A 15,099-nucleotide genomic window follows, 5' to 3' on the forward strand; every position below is an offset into this window, starting at 1 on the left:
TCAGACAGCTCGCCATTTACACTACATGCTCTGTGATCTTGGGCAAGTAGCTTCACCCCTGTAAACCTCATTTCTCCCATCTGTAAAATGGGGGTAATAATGGCAGCTACTTCACTGAGTTAGATGCATGAAATGATGGAGGTAAAGTGCTTACCACGTTGTCAGCCCATAGCAAGTGCTTGATATATATTAGCCACCAAGAACTGGAAAAATAAATGGCTCTTAAATTTGTGTTCAGGGGCTCCTGGGTGGCTCAGTCGTTAAGCGTCTGCCTTCGGCTCAGATCATGATCCCAGGGTCCTGGGATCCAGCCCTGCATTGGGATTCCTGCTCAGCGGGGTGGTTGTTTCTCCGTCTCTCTATTCCGCACCACCCCCCCCCGCCCCCGCTCATGTTCTCTCTCGCGTGTGCTCTCTCTTTCTCAAATAAATTTTTAAAAAATCTTAAAAAAAAAAAAAGCAGTGGATTTAAAAAAAAACAAAACAAAATTTCTGTTCAGTTACTCAAGCCAGGAGCTGGGAGTCATCCTCAACTCTTCTCATTTTTCCTTGAACTCTATGCAAAAAGCCACTGAGAATGGTCAGTTCTCCCTGCCAAGGCCTTCATTCATGCCCTGACCATCCCTCGCCCGGACTACAGCACAGAGGCCCCACTGGTATCTCGCAGACTCCAGTGCCATCCCCGCTCCTCTTGGGTGCTTCCCGAACTGTCACACTTCTGAATTCATGGGGGTAGATCAAATTGAAGTGAGGGTTCAGAAAGGACCAGTGGTGTGGAGGGGCCGAGAGTCTGCATTTCCAGAAAGTGCCAGGATCCCAAGACTGCTGGTCCAGACCCCACTTTGGTTAGCAAAGCTCTATTCTTCCTCTAATTCTCTTTCTAAAAAAACAGATGTGATCATAACAATCCCCTGCCCAGAAATCTTTGATGAACTTCACAATGTTACCTAAACTGCCCTTCGGGGTTGCTTCCTCCTATTCTGTCTTACACAGCATATGCCCTGGCCACACACAAGCTTCTCAAAATGCCATGCATTTCCATCGCTTTGCACCTTCGCTCATGCTGCTTCCTCCGTGGGGAATGCCTCTCCTTATCTTCCCTGCCTCTTGGAAGCCCATCCCTTTTCCCAAGACTCCGCGTAAGTGTCACCTCCTCTAGGAAGCCTTCCTCCACCTTCATGGCAAACGTACTCATGCTTTCTGCTGTGTCTCCTCCTCTCTTTGTTTACACCACTATAATCGCATGTATCCCATCTCATTATAGTTACTGTCTACTTGGCTGTCCTCCTAGTTAAATTTTAAGCCAGTTGTCTAATCTGTCTTTGTGTCCCAAGAACTTGACACCGAGTAGACAGTGAGATAGGAGTGCAAGAGAAGGAGGGAGGTGGGTGCAGGGGGAAGTCGAAACTTAAGTCCATCCGAGAGCCTGCCTGCCAGGACTGCGCTCCTGATTAACACACCATCGCCCCCTGGTGGCAGTGTCCCAAAATTGCTGGTCCAATGTCTTTGGAAGGGTCATAGGTACTTCTTTTAAAGGACAGATCAGCATCACCACCCTGGAAATCAAGATCCCCAAAGCCGCCGCCAGCCATCATTGACGTCTTCTCAGTCCTCAGTACCCCTCTCAGTACAGGTTTCTACATACACAAGGTAAGCCATGCACACGTATTTCAAGCCAGCAATAAAGTGAAGGCAGCCTACCCTCTGGTTTTTCTCCCACTGCTGTGAGTTCAGACTCCTGGCTCGGCTCACTGGTTCCGTACACGTTGATGGCGCGCACACGGAATTTATACTCTCGGTCAGGAAGCAGGTCCTGGACGTTAAAAGAGGTGCTGCGGCATGTGGCTAGTTCCTTCCACGTTTTGTCCACCGAGTCCCAGATCTCGACGCTGTAGGACTGCACGGCACTGCCCCCATCATATGAGGAGCCATACCAGGACAGGGTCAACGAGGAGCTCCGGACGTCAGAGGCGCAAGGCGTGCCGGCTGGGGGGTCTGGCTTGTCTGGGGACAGAGAAGCACAACATCACCCACGTCTTCAGAACTGCAGGGAAAGAACCTTTCTAGATTAGCATTGTCTTGGAGGAGAAGCCCAGAGAACCCGAGCTGACAGCCCTGGTCCTGGCTCTCCTCTCCTCACCTACACGGTCACACCTGTGCACAAATACACCTACGCAGAAAGCCCCACAAATACCTATCTGCTCAAAAAAAAAAAAACCCTCTTTTTTTTTTGGCTAGTTTTCCAGCCTACAAGTCATGATTTCCTGTACTTCGCCTCAGTCCTAAACATATTTCTCTGAGTAAACAGATCTAGGAAGCTGCCCAGAAGGCGTGGACTGCTTCCCATCAAAAATATGTTTTGAGAGAGAATTTAATGTGTGCGTGTGTGTCTGTCAGGCCCTAGGCCAGTGGCCTGTGACATAACGAGGGTCAGTCTCCACTTTCTCTGGGACTTGGGGAACGCCTGCCCCACGGAGAGGCAGAATAGCACAGTGAGCTCTGAAGTCAGACAGATCTGGGTTTGAACACGGCTCTGTCTCCCTTCACTACTTGTTAACCTCTCTGTGCCTCAGTTTCCTTGTCTGTAAGCAATGTGGATAACACTAGCAATTGGATCACAAGGCTGCTGTGAGAAGTTCCTAGAAAAGTAGCTGGTGTGCATAGTCATTACTGTCATTATTGCAGGAGTTTATTTCTCACTTTATAATATGTAAAACATTACTTCTACCCTACCTCTTTTATCCCCATAGGACCAGGATAAAATGAGAAAGAATTTCAAAAGCAAACCGCAGCAGCAAATCACAACCACCCCTGACTAAGGGCTGGAAAATGAGTGGAGGACACAAGCGAGAAGCAGCGCCTTTGGCTGGCTGCCTCCCTCGTCAGGCCAGTAACGCTGCCGGCTTCAAGGCAAATCACGCTAGCCTAGACTTTAGTGGGGCAATCGGGTTTTGCTGATTTTGTCGGTCGCTCCTCTGAACAAAATTCTCCTGTTTTTCAGATTTTGTTTTTAGAGGTGGTTGATTTAGCTACAGATACCAGTATTCAGTAACCTCCATCTCGCACCCCCCCAAGGCAGTCTGAGGTGTAGAGTTCCCCAAACTAGCAATTAAAACCATGCTTTTCAAGCTATGTCATTTTATAAGCTATGTGACCTCGAGCGAATTCCTTAACTTCCAAGATTTCCAAACTTCCAGTTCGTCTTTTTATTGGGACAATGGTGCTAATATGCATCTACCTTGTAGGGGTTTTGTAAGCACCCAAAGAAGCAAACCCAGGTAAAGTACTTGACTCCTACTCTCCCTCCCTTCGGCAAGGCTGGAAAGCCAAAAAGAATTCTTGCAAATGACTTTGTGCAAACAGGGGAGGAAGAAAACATTCCGTTGGCTTGTGTACGTGTGTACCCACACTCACACACACGCACGCACACACGTATTTGTTCTCACCCCTCCCCCAGGCCCCGCGGCTTCTCCCTCCCGGCTGAGGACACCTTGTCCCGAGACCGCCCGCCCATCCCCGCACAAGCCCAGCCTGGGCCTCGCGTGGAGTGTTTCTGGGATTGTGACAGAGCTACTTTTCACCATTGGCAGTCACTCTGGAGTCCTCCTGGGATGGACTCACTTTCGCTGGTTGTTTAAAGTGTTCTCTTAGAAAAACTATTTGTTCTGAAAGATGTATTGGTCTTTTTAGAAATATTTCTGGTGTTGGCTAAGATGTTTATTACTCTCAACTCTCGTGGAGGCAAGTGCTTCAAGTCCTCTCAAGACCCGGCTAAGGAAGTTAAAAAAGCCCAAAGAGGGATGGAAGACAGACTCACTGCTCCCCCCAGGAAAACTGCCTGGGAAGTGTCTCATCGGACACGTTTAGAGTCATGTAGGTTTATAAGACAAACGCACATACACCCCACAGACTGATTTTTCTCCCCTCTGTGTCGGTGAAGCTAACGTTGAGAAATGGGTATTGCAAAAGAGGTGCTATTTGTACCCTACCCTGTCCCAGATGTCTCTTGGCTGAAAGGGTCAGAAAGACTGACATATGATATATGTCACGCCCTGCAGCACAAGAGAAGATGCAAAATTTGGGGTGGGGGACTTTATAATTCCTAGCGAAGCTTCAGTGCTTTCAAGGAATTTGATTCCAAATTGAGGAGTTCAGACAAGGTTCAAGTCTAAGTCTAGGGGCCTGGAAGCGCCCACCCCCAGGCCTGCCCTTAGGGTAGGTCTACTCTTCCACTGACAAGAGCCTCACACAGAGGCTGCGCCAGTCAGGGACCAAAACCCTTGGAACAGAACAAACATCCTCAGAACAGGGGCCTGTGAGCCTCCCCTCCACACTAAGGACACAGAGGCACTTGGGCTGGGACGGGGACCCTGGGCATGGCCTGGTGAAGGCAAAGCGGACTCAGTGTCTAGAATCCTAAGCTCCATGCTGCCTTGGAATTCTCCCATGGCTCCCTGGAGACTTGACTGTCACAATGGGAAGCGCTGAGTCTAAGGGAAAAGTCTCTGATGGCACCAGCCCCAGGATTTTCTGTTCAGTTCTGGGAAAATGGAGGATCTCCTCTCTACTACCTCTCACTGGAGGTCTCACGTGCTGTGTGTCGTATCTGTGGCCCACCTGGACCTCCCTTCACTGCACCTCAACACCAAGGAAAACTGGAAGCCAGTGCTTGCTATCTAAGCTCAGGGCAGCTTTTAGAGAAGGGCAGCGGGTGTGAGACGCCCCCCCCCCACCCCAGGGTCATCTACCTGGATGATCCTGGCCCTTGAAAGCTAAGGCACTTTGCTTGCTAAGAATACCCAGCTAGCCAGTGCCAGAGCCAAAAGGAGCCTCCAAAACATCTCCAGAGCCCTGTTCCAGGGGCCTGCTTTTTTACAGGCTATCAGGCAGAATAAGATCAAGAAGCATCTTGCTTAAACCCATGCCAAGCATCACAAAGGGAAATCTCCTGCCTTTAGAAATCCTGGGAGTTCCAAGCTCAGATAGTAGCTGGGGATTACTGGGTATTTGGAGATTCTCTCCACTTTGTTTTCGTCCTTTAAAGCTATGCAAAGTGACCTGTTTTTCTCCTGCTGGACAAGTTACTGGAAGGAATGCATCTGGGTTAGCTGCTCTCTGGGGCCCCTCCCTCCCCCCCCCCCCCCCCCCCCCCGGCGGGGGGGCCGCGGGGTGGCGGGCCCCCCGGGCCCCCCCCCCCCCCCCCCCCCCCCCCCCGCAGAGCGGGAAGGGCTGGTGTCGGCTGAGGCTCTCAGAACATCACAGACTCCTGTGCTGCCCTTTAAACCGTAAGCCTTTAAAATAGTTAAACATTGCTCATTCAAACTAACCCAGTGAAAGGCTACTTTTTATTACCATTTTAAAAATAGGAGTCATAGCCTAGATGAAAAGAAAATGGTATTTGAAAGGACAGACAAGAAGAGAGGTTTACTGCTAACCAGCAGAAGTTGTATTAAGTCGGCCTTATTTAGCCGGCCTGCAAACGGATGCTTCCAAAGTGCTTGAAAACTGCCTGGAGAAGCCCGAACAATTCCTATCTCATCCCGTTTGTATTTGACATCTACTTAATAAGCCCTGATCAGATCATGCACAGATGCCCCCTAGAGACACGCAGGTAAATCTGGGCCTAATCCAGGTTTACTTTGGACTAATGCTAAATCCATGGGCTCTGAATGAATGTGGCTTTGCCGGATCCATCAATGCAAGTCCTCCTTTTATTGAGCAATTCTATTCTTAGCTCTATGAGGGGGAGACAGACAGAAAGCCCGTTCCCCTCCATTCCATTCCCCTCCCAGGACGGCATTTAACATGCTGCTCCTGCCAGCTGGCGGGCAGCCACGCCAATGGCCCTGTCAGCACTGGCCGAGGAGAATGAGAAACGAAACCATAAAAGGCCAGAACTGCAGCCCCGCGGTGGTGCTGGGGGAGGGGAGCTGGTGGCACTGCGGGGGGCCAGCCAGAGTGGGGGCGGGGGCACTGGTCGCAGAAAAGCAGTTCAAAGGAGGTGACCCCCAGGTTCCCCAAGCTGGGGCAGATAAGAGAACACCAAGGAAAACTGGAAGCCAATGTTTGCCGACGGGGGGGGGGGGGGGGGGGGGGGGGGGGGGGGGGGGGGGGGGGGGGGGGGGGGGGGGCCCTTAGGGCCAAATCAATAGTTCAGGTACACGTCTAAATGTGTAGGCAAACTGGGTCACTAGAGCCAAGCCCCCAAATGTTCTTGACTCCTGGGGGAGAATTATTGAAATGAACATCCGGAGCCATCAAAGAGAGAAAGAGTGAGAAAAAGTTGTCTCCTGCCTTTTTATAGATGAGAAACCTGTTCTCTGACCTGTTAGCACACTGGCCTTCCCAGATTTAAAACTCCTGATCTAAAGCAGAAAAAGAAAGGCGATCAGATCAGTAACCATCAGGCCAAAGGCCTTCACACACACAACCTCTGACGGCCCACAGATGCGCAGAGACATGGCCTGCTATCCATCTGCCCACTCCTTCCTCTGCTGTTCCTTTGCTGTCCTGAGCACCTGCCATGTCAGGGCTCAAGGAGCTGAGCACAACCCACAGTGTGGGACCAGTTAGCAAGGTATTTTGACATTTCAGGAGAGAGTCCACCAGGGCATGAAAAACAGTGACTGGGATGGAGAGGAAAAAGTGAACTTGAAAATCAGTCCGGAGAGAGACTCAACTCCATACTGCAGGAGGTGAGAAAAAGGAGTGGATGTAGGACTGGGAGGTCACAGTGACCTCCGAAGGGTGGTCCCAGCAGACTCATGGGGGGGGAGGGAGGCCACAGGGAGGCGAGGAAGCCAAATCAAAGTGGAGACTGGCCACCTTCAGGGGGCATGGCCATGAAGACGGCAAGAGAGAGATGGTAGAGCAAGATGGGATATTGCAGGCGTACACACTCCTGTGCGTTTGGCTGGGATGACAGAGCCCTGGCAACATTTACGGGAGAAGCAGAGAGGTGAAGACGAGAGAGGGGGGCACAGATATGCAGACACCTGTAGGTGCGGGGCACGAAGTGGTGCAGGTTCATGCCTGCCACCTCCGACTTCTCAGGGAAGCCAGAGGCCAGGGCCTGCAGGGTGACAAGAGATCACAGAGACTCAGGGAGGACACTGAGCTGACTGACACCTCCACCTGGACACCGGCAGAGCCCAGCACTGAGTCTGCGGGTCGTGATCTTCTGCCCGCGGTGCCCCCAGAACCAGGCGCAGGAGCAGGGCAGTGGAAGGCAGCACTAGTTGAAGGCGAGGATTGGCAAGGGGACTGAGTGGTGGGGGAGAGGGAAGGGAGTGGACCCCAGGGACAGGGAGCGAAGGTGCCGGAAGAATGGGTCTGGAGTAGTGCAGCTCAGGGTTTCCAAAGGCTTGAAAGAGAGAAGCCAGGAGGGGATTCGTAGGAACAGGAAAACACTGTAGGCTGGGCGGCAGGGTCTGGGCTTCTCCAGAAGCATGAAGCCCTGCCAGAGAGAGGGGGCAGGGAGAGGGCACACGGGAGCGTGAGAGGCTGTGGGCAGGGTGCCGAAGGAGTAGGCCCCAGGGAGATGAAGCCCTGAGGCCCCCCGTCCTGCTAGGGGCCTCTGCCTTCCGTGTCCTCTGACCCCCAGGCCACCCCGTCCCCAGACTCACCCACGACAGTGAGGTTGACCTGGGCCTGCCTGCTGCCCAGCTTGTTCTCCACCACCAGAGTGTAGCAGCCACAGTGTTCGTGGCGCGTGGCCAGGATGGTGAGCCTGCTGCCATTCTCGCTGTTCTCCACCTTGATGTGCTCGCTCTCCTGGATCTGGGGGCAGAGGGTGGGGCAGGCACTGCAGACTTGAGCCAGGAAAGGAGAAGGGCTCCGACCCCCACTCCCCACCCTTAGGGAATGCTGTTGGACAAGCGGTATGGGGCTCCGTCTTGTCTGGACTCTGGGCTTCCCCTTAAGGCCCCTCCTCTCCTGCGTCCAAAGCCAAGGCTCCCTGAGGTGGTCCAGATCTGGGGCGAGCAGGGACGGTGCTGAGCAGGGCCTGGCAGATGAGCTCTGTCTGCACTTGCTGCCCCAGACCAGAGCTGAGGAGGGTCCCATATCTCAGACACGTCTGAGCAGAGTCCCCTACAAAGGCCACCCCAGCGTGTTCTGACCTCTTCTGTGCTAATACTGGAACCGCTAGCCACATGTGGCTACTTAAATTGTAATTAACTAAGTGAAATAGACCAAATATCCATCAACTGATGAACGGATAAACAAACTGTGGCATATCCAGACAATAGAATATTATTCGACCATAAAAAGAATGAAGTACTGATTTACGCTACAACAAGAATACATACTATACGGTTCCATTTATATGAACTGCTCCGAATAGGCAAATCCATAAAGACAGAAAGTAAGTTAGTGGTTGCCAGGGCCTGGGGAAAAGGGAGGAATGGCTGCTAATGGGTCCAGGGTTTCTTTTTGGGGTGATGGAAATGTTCCCGAATTAGATCATTGTTATGGTTACACAACTGGTGAATATATTGAAAACCACTGAATTGTACACTTTAAAAGGTCAAATTTTATGGTGTCTGAATGTTATGGTGTATATAACAAAGCTGTTACAACGATTTTTATTAATTACAATTTAATTGATTGTACTAGTCACACTTCAAGTGCTAGTAGCCACATATGGTGGTGGCTACCATATTGGATAATGGATACAGAACATATCCATCACCAGAGAAAGTTCTTTTGTCCCCAAAGGGGACCTGGCCAAATGTCTCTGAAAAGGGAGAGATTACATCTTCCTTCAGACACCACCAGGCCAGACAGAGCACAGAGCAAGCATCCTTTGGGACGATAAGGCAGGCTTCTCAGCTTCATCTTTTGAGACCAGTCCTCCATTCCTCCCTGGTACTAGCCTCCCATCTGGGCCTTAGGACAATTTGAATGGTTTGGAAACAGAACAGCAGAGAACTCAGAAGAAATCTTCACATCCTCTGCAAAGTTCCTGATTCAGTGCCAGCCACCGTCTGGGACCTTTGTTGATCACATGTAAGAGGCACACATTACCAATATGGGCTCAGTGGAACAGGTGGGCTCCCCATGTCCCTTTAAGCTGGTTGTTCAGAAAGTCAGACATTTCTTTCATAGGATCATTATTAGAAATGGTATATTTCTGGGCCAGTAAGCCAAGGTTCTATTTAATGTACAATTTATGTATCCAAATACTCGGATTCACTTTTATCCCTTCAGCACGTGGTAAGTTGAAGTTGTTACCACAGATAGGATTCAGTGGGCTAGCCCAGAATCACAGAAGGCTCACAGGGTCTGAGAGGTCCTTTAGGTCACTGGTTCTATTCTCCTGACTCTGAGTAGAATTCTGGACTAAAATATCAAAATCAGGTGGGGGGCATGCGTGGTTTCCTTTTTTTCCTTCATACTGTTCTCTGTCACACAGATGGTCTGTAAAGCAGGTATTAATGGTAGATTCAGAAGCAAAGGTTATTAACAACTCAGATGTGGGGGGTGGGGACAGGTGGGAGAGGGCCCTCCCCTCCCATTTCTAAGGCCTGGCTGATCAAAATGATGCTGCCGCCATGACAGCATTTCTCATCCCCTTCGGCCCATGGGCCACTCCCCTCCCTCACTGACCTGCTTTCGGAACTTCATCCAAGTACAGGTGATGGGCTGGGTGCCTGCCACTTTACCAAACAGCTCCACGGACTCTCCTGCGCGCACCTTTTGGTCCTCAGGAAACTGGATGATCTGAGGGGGCATGGCTGCGAGAGGACAAGTGACAAAGTGAGCAATGAGGAAGGAGCCTCGGACAGACTGATCTCACTCAGTGCTGCTGTCCACACTGGTCTGTTCCTCTCTCGCCTTCTAGAGCCTTCAGGGTAACACTGAGGACAGCGGCCACTGCTCCAGAATGTCTAAACTCATGGGCCTGCTAGGTTGGTTCATGTCTTTATTTGGATTCTTCCAAAATGGCCCACACAATTTACATGGCATAATTTTCCATGTGTCAATTGCTCTGGAATTTGCATCTTACCCTAAATTTTTTAATCTACCTGCTAACTCCTTTAATTTTTTAAATGATTTTATTTATTTATTTGACAGAGAGAGAGAGAGCAAGCAAGAGAGAGAGAGAGAGCCAGAGAGCACAAGCAGGGGGAACAGCAGAAGATGTAGGAGAAGCAGGCTCCCCGCTGAGCAGGGAGCCCGACACCCAGGGAGCTTGATCCCAGGACCCTGAGATTATGACCTGAGTTGAAGGCAGATGCTTAACCAACTGAGCCACCCAGGCGCCCCCTGCTAACTCCTTTATTAATTAAGCAGCACCTTGCCTTCGAACCATCAGGTTACCCTAGCTGACAGGTTCAATAGGGTTCACGTCCTCAAATGTCTTTCACTGGGAAACAGACAAGGCTCTATATGACAAGGACATACAGAATACAGCATTAAGACAGCACAGAGTGGATCACCTCCTTAAATGGCAGCGTGGAGGGCAGAGGGTTAGGCAGAATTTCACAGAAGGGATAGGAAAGTCACTCATACTGTGTGATGCCGTATGATGTCCCTACAGCTAGGGACGCTACAGGGGAAGCAGGAGAAAAGACAAGTAGTGAGAGAGGGTAGGGTACCAGGCTGTGCAGAGGCTGTTGGGGAAAGTTTGGTCTGAATAATGCAGAGCTTGAATCAGGGAGGGGCAGTGGTGGTCTCCTGGGACCCTATACCAGTGCTCAGTCTAGCTGGGCAAAGGAAAAACCCCTCATGGCAGATGACTCTTGCCCCCAAATGCTCCTGGTGGCCAATTACCTGCCTTCGGAGGTGTCTTGGGGGCGGGTTTCTTTTTCACAGTTGCATCACCTGAAAAAGAGACATTAACAGGTTATTTTCTGGCAATCTGGCTTTTCACAAAGCTCCTGAATCCTAGGAGCCTTGCCCACTGCCCCTGCCCCAGGCAGAGCCCTCACTTGAATGTGTTTTTCAGGAGATCTTGCACTCCTGCATAGACAAACTCACAACTGAATGAATATCAGTTCTCAGGGTGGGGGAGGAGGCCCTCTGTAAGGGTTTCTGGAGCCTCCATTGAGATAAAAACTCAAAAATGCTTGAGTCTCCGTTGGTCCATTTCAACGATGATAACTCCACACTCAGTAACTATTCTCTCACCCGAACTTCAGGAAACTCAGACAGGAAATTATGTCAGACAAACCATCTAAAATTAGCCTTTGGTGTGGATCCAAGGGTCTCAGGCTTCCTTTGGGTCACAGACTGTGGACTAGTGGCTTTCATTGTTTTAGTGTTTGCTGAATGGATCGATGAATGAATGAATAAATGAATGAACCCACCAGACGGTCTCTTCTATTCCTACTCCATTCCTTCCACTTTCTCCAAGTAACTCAAATAAGAAAAATGACCCAAACAGACCAAATTCACAGCACAAACCTATTCATTTGGCTAAATAACAATATGATGAATACCAAAAATACCCTCAGCGATTTTCATGGCTTGTTTTCATCTTTCTTGCAGGTCTTTAATCAAAACCTATTTATCCAGGTGGAATGAGAATCTATGCACACACAAATATCTGTATGTGAATGGTTATGGTGGCTGTATTTGTGATTGCCAAAAGCTAGAATTTATCCAATTGTCCCCCAACTGGAGAATGGATGAACTATGGTATAGTTATACAATGAAATACTACTTATCAAGAAAAAGGAACAAACTACTGATACACAGAACATAGATGAATCTCAATGACTCGTCTTTCTCTAAGAGAGGCCAGACTCAAAAGGCTATGAACTGTATAATTCTATTTCTATGCCTCATTCTGGAAAAGGCAAAACTATAGGGGCAGAGAACAGATTAGCGGGGGGTGGGGACAGGGCGTGACCGTTAAGGGGCACAAAGACATGTTTTAAGGTGGGGGAACCGTATTTTGATTACGGCACTAGTTACATGGCTATATGCAGCTGTCAAAATTCACAGAACTGTGTCCTAGAAAGGGTGAACTTTACTGTATATGTTATGCCTTAATACAAAAAAATGGGAGTCACTTAACCAATGAGATCTTCCCTAACCACTCTATATCAAATAGCAACCCCCTGCCCCCAGCTCTTCTCATCTCCCTTACCCCCACTTTATTATCCCCCCCCCCCATGGCACTTGGCACCATATAACAAACTATATATTTACTTGTTTATTTACTGTCTGCCCTTCCCCTATGTCTAAAGCAAAAGGTTTTCGAGGGCAGGGACTTTTTCTTTTTTGCTCACTGCTGTAGACTCAGTGTGCCTGGGACAGAGGAGGCACTTGGTAACTATTTATTGAAGGAATGAGCAGTGGTAACGTTAGCAATTATTCACCCACAAAGCTTCACCTCTGCAGATTACGGAGAAGCAGCCCTGTGTCCTGGCTTGGACATTGCTGTGTGCCCACAGGCAAGTCAGCTGACTTTGCGGATTATCAGCTGTACATCTGTAAAACAGAGAGTGCGGCTACCCACCTGAGAGCCATGCGAGGACTGTGTGAGGAGGTGATCTCTGAGATCACAGAGCTGATGACTACCAGGCATGTGGTGAAGCCCAGGGTGAGGCCCGCTTCCACCAAATGCACCCTGGCGTGTCACCGTTATTGATCCGCCTGTCCATCTCACCGAAACTTACTGAGGGCATGCTGTGTGCCCGGCAAATGCCAGTCAGCACACATCCCTAACCTGGGAACTGAGAGGAAAACCACACACATGTAAGAAATCAGAGCTTGTCCTCAAGGGCTTAAATGTCAAGGCGTGTGGCCCACAGGAAAGGCTTTTTTTTTTCCTTTTGTCATAAAGGATATTGATAGGACAACTGGCAAAATTTGCATAAGGTCAATAAATTAGATGATAGTATTGTATCAATGTTAATTTCATGTTTTGATCACCAAACTGTGGTTTTTATAAAGGACTGTCCTTGTTTTTAGGAAATATACACTGAAGTATTTGAGTGTTGAGGATACCATGTGTGCAACTTACTTTCAAACTACTCATAAAAATTATATGTACAAATATGTATATATGTGCATATGTGTGTGTAGAGAGGTAGAGGGAAGGAGAAAGGGAAAAAGCGAGGGAGAAAAAATATATGATAAAGCAAACATGGTAAAATGCTGATATTTAAGGAATCAGAGCAAAGCGTATACAAGAATTATTTGTACTATTTTTGCAACTTTAAGTCTGAGATTATTTCAAAATAAAAGTTAAATAGAAAGTTTTTTTAAAAGGTTTTATCCAGGGGTGCCTGGGTGGCTCAGTCGGTTAAGCATCTATCTGCCTTCGGCTCAGGTCATGATCCCAGGGTCCTGGGATTGAGCCCTGCATTGAGCTCCCTGCTCAGTGGGGAGCCTGCTTCTCCCTCTCCCTCTGCCTGCCATTCCCCCTGCTTGTGCTCTCTCTCTCTGTCAAGTAAATAAATAAAATCTTAAAATAAAAATAAAAATAAAAAAATAAAAGGTTTTATCCAGGGGGCACCTAACTGGCTCAATCCTTAGAGCATGCGACTCGTGATCTCGGGTGGTAAGTTCAAGCCCTACGCTGGGTGTAGAGCCTACCTAAAAAAAAAAAGAAAAAAAGAAAAAAAAAAGTTTTATCCAGACAACACGATTAGGTTGTTCAAATGAAGGAGAAAGAGCATGCACTGTGGGCTGAGGGGATGACTAGGCAGGGATCGATGGTGGGACACAGGATGGAACTCAGGGCTACAGAACAACTGAACTGGAGACAGAAAGGCCCCATGGTTCAGGAACAGAGAGTGGCTTGAGTTGAGGATCACGGTGACGTTTGGTGGAGGCTGTCCAGAGTGCGGGGCTGGGATTAGAGAACAGCGGTATGAAGGCAGTGTGACAATTTAAATTAAGGAAAATAAAAAATTCAGTTCCTCGGTCATAGTAGTCATGTTTCAAGTGCTCGATAGCCACACGGGGCTCGTGGCTACCATACTGCACAGACACAGAGCATCGCTGTCCTCACAGTGCTGGTCTAGAATCCCAAGTCTGAGAGGTAGGTCTTTGTCCACAGTGAACAGGGAGTCCTCACGCAAACAGCAGTCCAGCTGGGCTTGAGGACCCCTGGAGGTCTCCTCACCTCCTGGGGACAAGGCTATCCAATTCAGAGGCTACTGCCATCCTTTGGGAAAGAAGTGATCAAGGTCCAACCTTGGTAAAGGCAGCAAAAAAGAAAACACAAATAAGAGACAGAAAAAAAGTTAAAACAATTAGGGGCTGAAGGGAGGTACAAAGATTCCTTAGAGATTTCTGGCTTGGATAAATGGGGAAAATCCTAGTGACAGAACACAGAACTTGGGAGTGAGAGAGGAGGCATTTAGCTTGGTCCGAGTGAATGTGGTAGATGAAAGAATTAAACCCGCTTGTAGGCTAGAAGCCCCGGATCAGAATTCTAGAGGGAGGCTGGCGGAGATTGGAAGTGAAAGACTCCAGAATCAAACACATAATCATAATGGAAACTGTGAGGATGGGTCAGTTCTTTGGGGGAAAGAATTCAGTGAAAGATGGGAAGGGGCCAGGGTCTGATCCCAGGAGATGCCCATGGTGAGGCGCTGGGATGAAGGAGAGGGCTGTGGACCTCAGCAGATGGAAGGAGGACTGTTCCTGCAAGCAAGGGTGGAGGAGAATGGGCCCGGGGGAAGTGGGCGTCAGGTATGACGAGCGCTGAGTGACGGGGTAAGGTGTGAGAGGGCAGGTTCCATGAGATGGTGGGGTCAGAAGTCACTTCAGAGGAGATTCTCAAGGAAACAGGTAGGGAGTCAACTAACCTGACACGAGTTCTGGAGTTGAAGGGACAAGGAGAAACAGGGTGACAGAAGAAGAAATGTCAAGCAAGGTTTCTTCCCAGGTGAGAGAGGAGTACAGGTTTGAAAGCAGAAGGAGAGGGAGAGCCCCAAGATGGAACAGCATGGGAAAGCCCTTAGAAGCGGGTACCAGATGGGTTCTGGAACAGCCACGAGAGGCTGAGCCACGAAGCCCCTCCCTTCTTCATCTAGGGCTGCTGGGAAGGGACAGGCCCTCCAGAGACGCTGAAGGGCTGCTACCACAGCCAGGATCTGACCTCCCGTGGAGAGCGAAAGCCATCTGTTCAGAGGAG

The 15,099-nt window shown here is 49.4% G+C and overlaps 1 protein-coding gene across 5 annotated transcripts in view; it reads right to left on the reverse strand.

Annotated features, from left to right (window-relative positions):
- The window catches only part of MYLK (myosin light chain kinase), a 111,755-nt gene that overhangs the window by 38,482 nt on the left and 58,174 nt on the right, over nt 1–15,099 (reverse strand). For 4 of the 5 annotated variants that reach the window (XM_032406704.1, XM_032406703.1, XM_032406705.1 and 1 more), the window contains 4 exons: nt 10,776–10,826; nt 9,609–9,736; nt 7,625–7,778; nt 1,701–2,003 (listed from right to left, as the gene is read on the reverse strand). In XM_032406704.1, the coding sequence (XP_032262595.1) occupies nt 1,701–2,003; nt 7,625–7,778; nt 9,609–9,736; nt 10,776–10,826 (636 nt within the window). Of the gene's footprint in view, nt 1–1,700; nt 2,004–7,624; nt 7,779–9,608; nt 9,737–10,775; nt 10,827–10,933; nt 11,577–15,099 lie in introns of those variants that run through there. The other variant, XM_032406707.1, reaches the window with a different exon arrangement.

Source organism: Phoca vitulina, unplaced genomic scaffold (assembly GCF_004348235.1).
Source record: "Phoca vitulina isolate PV1807 unplaced genomic scaffold, GSC_HSeal_1.0 scaffold8, whole genome shotgun sequence".
In the NCBI taxonomy this organism is placed as follows: Eukaryota; Metazoa; Chordata; class Mammalia; order Carnivora; family Phocidae; genus Phoca; species Phoca vitulina.